We start from the raw sequence: 6,077 nt of genomic DNA, 5'->3' as shown, positions 1-6,077 counted from the left end.
AGGCTGCAGCGAGCCATGGTCGTGGCACCGCACTCCTGCCGGGGTGCCACAGAGATTGCAAAAAGAAGAAGAAAAGCGACTTTAGACCTATAGCCTTTGGAGTATCCAGTCTAATTCCTTTTCGCAGATGGGGCAACTGAGGCCCAGAGAAGAGAAAGGCCTTTTCCCAGGGCAGCCCTTACCCTGATAGGGACCCAGCCTGCCCAAATCCCACCGATGGTCCCTGCCCTCCCGCCTCCAGAAGAAGAAAACCCCCTTCCGCTTTCTCCGCCAGCCTCCGCTGCTCAGCCCCTGGGGAGCACGGCTACCCCTCCCAGTAACAGATGCCTCCAACACCCTTGCAGGGAGAGGTGCTGTCATGGGACTGATAAAAACACGCTAATCGTGCTCAGTGGAAATAAAACTCATGAGGATTCCAGCACTTTCAGAGGGAAACATCCAAGAGGAGTCATTCATCTGGCTTTTTAAAAAAACAAAAGAGAAGGATTGCCTGAGCCCAGCAGGTCGAGGCTGCCATGGCCGTGATTGTGCCACTGCACTCCTGCCTGGGCAACAGAGTGAGGCTCCAACTCAAAAAAAAAAAGATGTGTGGCATGTGCCTGTAGTCCCAGCTACTCGGGAGGCCGAAGTGGGAAGCTTGCTTAAGCCCAAGAAGTCGAGACTAGCCTGGGCAGCATAGCAAGACCTTACCGCTTCAAAAAATCAGCTGGGCATGGGGGCACATGCCTATAGTCCCAGCTAGCCGGGAGGCCAAGGCAGGAGGATCGTCTGAGGCTGCAGTGCTCGTGCCACTGCCCTCCAGCCTGGTGACAGAGTGAGATCCCAACTCTAAAACTCTGCAAACGTAAAATAATAAAAAGCCACATCCGTTCTCTATTTAGTCACAGAGCCAATGACCCTCAGAGGTCGGCTTGGTGCATCTTCTCTCCCCTGCGGTGACTCCTTGGGACTTTCTGCAGACACAGCCTGTGTTTCTCATTCCGGAGGAAGCTGACTCTCTGTCCCCTCTTTTTTCTTTTGATGCACCGTGTTTCGCCCCCGTTTCTGCTCCCTCTTTCTGGCTTTCCCTGGCTCACCCCGGTGAGAACTGGACGATGCACATTCCAATTTGTGTAATTCGGTGGCTGGTGACCCCAGATCTCCCACACCAGGCGGTTGGGTCCAGTGGCTCCCCAGGGTGACCTGAGTGAGGCTCGCAGTAAAAAATGTGGCGCTCAGAGCTCCTGCTGGTCCTGGGGTGGGCAAGGGGAGCTTTTGCCATGGCCTGCTCCACTCTAGGCTTCACATTGGATTTCGAATCCTAGTTCCACCTGCATCTGTTGCTATGACAACCTGCTCCCCAAGGGAAGCAGGGAGAGAGATGCTGGACTTCTGAGCCTCACAGTGTGTCCTGCGTTGGGGGGCAGAGGGCACCTCATTCTTTTCCATTCTGATGCTTCTGGCACCCCCAATGGGCCCTAGTATCCCTACTTCATGCACCCCAAGTTATTTATCACCCCGTTTTCTTTTTTTTAGACAGGATCTCAGACTATCACCCAGGCTGTAGTGCAGTGATATAATTGTAGCTTACTGTAACCTCAATCTCCTGGATAGCTGGGACTACAGGTGCATGCCACCATATATGGCTAATTTTTTTTTTTTTTGGTAGAGATGAAATCTCGCTATGTTGCCCAGTCTGGTCTCAGACTCCTGCTCTTCAGTGATGGTCTCACCTTGGCCTCCCTAAGTGCTGGGATGATAGGCGTGAGTCCCTGCACCCGGCCTCTTGAGAGGATACTTGTCACTGGAATTAGAGCCACCCTAACACAGGATGATCTCCTCTTGAGATTCTTGGCTCAGTTCCGTCTGCAAAGATCCTCTCTCCAAACAATATCACATTCACAGGTCCTGGGTGGGCATATCTTCTGAAGGGCCACCACCCAACCATGACAGTGCCTGTGACCCCCAGAATTCCCACCTGTCCTCATACATTATACATTCATCCCATCCCAACATCCCCAAAAGTCTTAACCTATCACGGCAGCAGCTCAGGAGCCCCAGATCTCAGCTTCTAGAGTTTTGTTTTGTTTTTTGAGTTGGAGTCTCACTCTGTTGCCCAGACTGGAGTGCAGTGGCCGCTAATGGCCACCGCAGCCTCGACCTGCTGGGCTCCGGCGAGCCTTCCACCTCAGCCTTCCGAGTAGCCAGAATTACAGGCATGCGCTACCACGCCCGGCTGATTTTTTGATTTATTGTAGAGATGAGGCCTCGCCAAGTTGCCCGGGTAGGTCTGGAACCCGCAGGATCTGATTTCAGCTTCTAAACCTTCTTAATCTGGAATGAGCAAAGCTGTGGGTATGATCTGTTTGGGAGCAAAACTCTTCTCCATCTGGGGACTCAGAAACTACAAAACAAGTTACCTTTGTGTATTTCCGAAATACAATGGTGGAGGCCGGGCACGGTGGTCTCACACCTGTAATCCCAGCACTTTGGGAAGCCAAGATGGGAAGATCGCTTAAGCCCAGAAGTTCAAGAACAGTCTGGGCAACGTAGTGAGACCTCATCTCTACCAAAAAATAACAATAATAATAATTAATTACAAAACACAATGGTGGGACAGGCGTAGGACATTCCCATTCTAGAAGGGAGAAATTGGCAGAGATAAAGGGGTCACCCGTCCTCAGCAAGTACAAAATCCAGCAAGACAAATCCCATTAGGAGTCAAGTCGAGGCCTGGGGATAATCCTTTGTGACTCTCAGCTCATTAGCACAGTTGGTTCTCACAGCGACATAGTGAGGCCACTACTCCCAGGTCACCACGAGGAAGGATGCTGAGCAAAACAGGGTTTGCACAGCAGGTGGGCTCCAGGATTGTGACCTCAGTCCTCAGAATACAGGGAAGGTTCTGTTCCTATTATCCCCACTTTAAAAATGAGAGGGGCCAGGCATGGTGACTCACGCCTGTCATCCAGCACTTTGGGAGGCCGAGGCAGGAGGATCACTTGAGCCCAGGAGTTGAGACCAGCCTGGGCAAACTAGTGAGACCTCATCTCTACCAAAAAATAAAAAATAAAAAAAATGAGCCAGCCGTGGTGGCGTGTGCCTGTCATCCCACACACTCAGGAGGCTGAGGTGGAAGGATCACCTGAGCCCAGGAAGTTGAGGCTGCAGTGAACCAGGATCGTACCATTGCACTCTAGCCTGGGTGACAGTGAGACCCTCAAATCAAAAATAAATTAATTAATAAAAATGAGAGGACTTTTGACTGCAAGAGGTCCCGGGTTCATATCCAGGGCAGAAAAAAGAAAAAACACAAATAAATAAAAAGGAAGAAATTGAGGCTCAGAGGGATTGATCAGATCACACAGCTATGAAGTGTCATTGCAGAGACAGAGACTCAAACCCGGGTGGCTCTGTGCTCCAGAGTGTCCATCTCTGACCCACTCGTGTCACTGAGAAGGGACAGCTGTTCTTGGACCTATCCCTCTCCCTCGTGGTCTCCGAGATACAATGTTACTGCCTCAGTTTCTCCTTCCAGAAAGTATTAATAGAAGCATCCTCCCTGCCTGCTTTGGTCTGAAGATAAATTACCTTGCCTCGTCTGCTCACTGAAAACACCACGAGCTAAAATGCAAAAATCAAAGAGGAAGAGGGCGCCGGTGGTCTAGCCAGCAGGACGCCCTTCAGGGAAACCCACCTTTGTTTGACTTTTCCGTGGATCTGTGGACTCCAGGTTGGGCTAGGGTACCAGGCCTGTGCTGTCCTGGGGACTGTAGTTGTAGCCCTCACCAGGGCTGCGACTCCTGAACGAGTCTCTGTCCAGCTGGGGATAAGTCTGCAGATGGAAGGAGGCAGGACCTGGGGTGTCTGTGACTTGGAGACACAGGGATGGATGGGAGGTCTGGGCCCATGGGATCTCTCCTGGGGCCGCAGTGTCCTCAGCTGGAAATGGGGCACATTCATTTATCATTGGACAGTGAGTTGCCCAGCAGTTACCACATGCTGGGCCCCTGTGCTGGGCATTGAAAACTTGGCTGTGCTGGGAGTGGTGACTCACACCTGTCATCCCAGCACTTTGGGAGGCGGAGGCAAGAGGGTTGCCTTAGCCCAGTGGTTCGAGACCAACCTGGACAACATGGCGAGACCTCGTCTCTACAAAAAAATAAATTAGCCAGGAGTGGTGGCCTGTGCCTGTAGTTCCACCCACTTGGAAGCCTGAGACAGGAGGATTGCCTGAGTCCATCAGGTCAAGGTTGCAGTGGCCGTGATCATGCCACTGCACTTCAACCTGGGTGACAGAGTGAGACCCCAACTCAAAAAAAAAAGTAAGAAGAAGAAGAAAACTCGGCTGCCAACAAGAGAAAGAAAAATAAACCTTTGGCCAGGTGCAGTGGCTCACACCTGTAATCCCAGCACTTGGAGGCTGAAGCAGGAGGTTTGCTTGAGCCCAGGAGTTTGAGACCAGCCTGAGGAACAGAGTGAGATCTCATCTCTACAAAAAAAAAAATCACAAAATTAGCCAGGCATGTGACCAGGCATGGTGGTCCCAGCTATTCAGGAGGCTGAGATGGGAGGATCACCTGAGATCAGGGGGTTGAGGCTGCAGTGAGCCGTGAGCCTGCCACTGTCCTCCAGCCTGGGTGACAAAGTGAGAGACTCCAACTCAACAATAATAATAATGTTTTTTGAATAAATAGATGAGCCCCCTTGCCTCTGAGAGCTGATGTCCCAGTGGCATTGCGATGCAAAAATCCAGTGAAAACTTAGCTTTTTTAGTGTTTTTCTCACCTCATCCAAATGCTCTGGGCACACAGATGCTTTGCTTCTCCTCTCTGGCTGTGGAGTGTTAATTACTTGGGTAATTGAGGCACCAAACTCCAGCCCTTTCCTCTCCCCAACTCTCCACCCCCAGCCATGCCCACCTCCTTGCTGCTTCTGGAACTCAACAAGCTCAACTCTGCCCCAGTGCCTTTGCACTGGCTTCCTCCCTTCTTGGAGTGCTTTTCCCTGGCCTTTCTCTGGCAGCTTCCTCCTGTCTCCTTCCTTTGTCACCCCCTGCAGGGGGCCTTCCCTGAGAAGCCAAGTGCCCACCCGCTCATTCTCAATCCCTGCCCCTGTGAGAAACTGCCCCTGTGAGAAACTGTCCCTGTGAGAAACTGTCTTGATCATTCACCAGCTGTGTGGCCTTAGGCAAGAGACTTGACTTCTCTGAGCTTCAGTTTCCTCATCTCTAGAATGGTACTAGTAATTGTTCCCCCTAGGACTGAAGATTAAGACATTATTACAAGTCACATGCGTACAACAGCCCTTGGGGACTTCGCTGTTATTGTGTCTAGTGTTACTTTCTCCACTATGGTTTTGTGTGTATGTGGCTTGCCTCCCTTAACTAAAACGTGGAGAGGAGACATACACATTACAGGCATCTAAAGCCATGAAGAGGTTTGGGCACAGTGGCTCACACCTGTAATCCCAGCACACTTTGGCCGGCTGAGGTGGAGGATCGCTTGAGCCTAGAAGTTTGAGACCAGCCTGGGCAACATAGCAAGACCTCATCACTACAAAAAAAATCAAAAAATTAGCCAGGCTTAGTGGCACATGCCTGTAGTCCCAGCTACCTGGGAGGCTGAGGCAGGAGGATCGCCTGAGCCTAGGAAGTCGAGGCTACCGTGAGCTGTGAGCGTGCCACTGCCCTCCAGCCTGGGCGACAGAGCAAGACCCCATTTCAGAAAGAGAAGGGCAAGAAAGCGGACAAGGACTCAGGGACGCCTATACACGGACGAGTTGAGGCCTTGGTCCGTGAACGGCTGTGGAATGGCCGTCCTGGTGCTGGGCACTGGGGGCCTTTGGGACAGACGCCTCCACGGTTGAGCGTGAGTGGGATGGGGTCTGTCGCCCCACCATCCTGACCAGGCTGGGCTTCTCTTTCCTTGCCTCCCTTAGAGAGAACCAGGGCTCGGGGATGCCCATGTCGGGGCCCAACCTGTCGACCACCCGGCCCATCCAGCAGGACCTGGGCCGCCCAGAGCCGCCCCTGGCCGAGGACATCGACAACATGAAGAACAACAAACTGGCTACCGCGGAGTCGGCGCCCCACGACC

At 52.2% G+C, this 6,077-nt stretch overlaps 1 protein-coding gene across 1 annotated transcript in view; it reads left to right on the top strand.

Moving 5' to 3' along the window:
* Positions 1 to 6,077, top strand: part of CACNA1A (calcium voltage-gated channel subunit alpha1 A) — a gene marked incomplete at both ends in the record, with an annotated part of 213,447 nt that overhangs the window by 134,788 nt on the left and 72,582 nt on the right. Inside the window, one exon of the mRNA XM_021708598.1 lies at positions 5,920 to 6,073. Coding sequence (XP_021564273.1) covers positions 5,920 to 6,073 — 154 coding nt within the window. The remainder of the gene's footprint in view (positions 1 to 5,919; positions 6,074 to 6,077) is intronic.

This window comes from Carlito syrichta, unplaced genomic scaffold, assembly GCF_000164805.1.
Source record: "Carlito syrichta isolate Samal-C Ts95f unplaced genomic scaffold, Tarsius_syrichta-2.0.1 Scaffold143017, whole genome shotgun sequence".
In the NCBI taxonomy this organism is placed as follows: domain Eukaryota; kingdom Metazoa; phylum Chordata; class Mammalia; order Primates; family Tarsiidae; genus Carlito; species Carlito syrichta.
The sequence above is the reverse complement of the archived record's forward strand: the minus strand, read 5'-3'. Positions and strand labels throughout refer to the sequence as shown.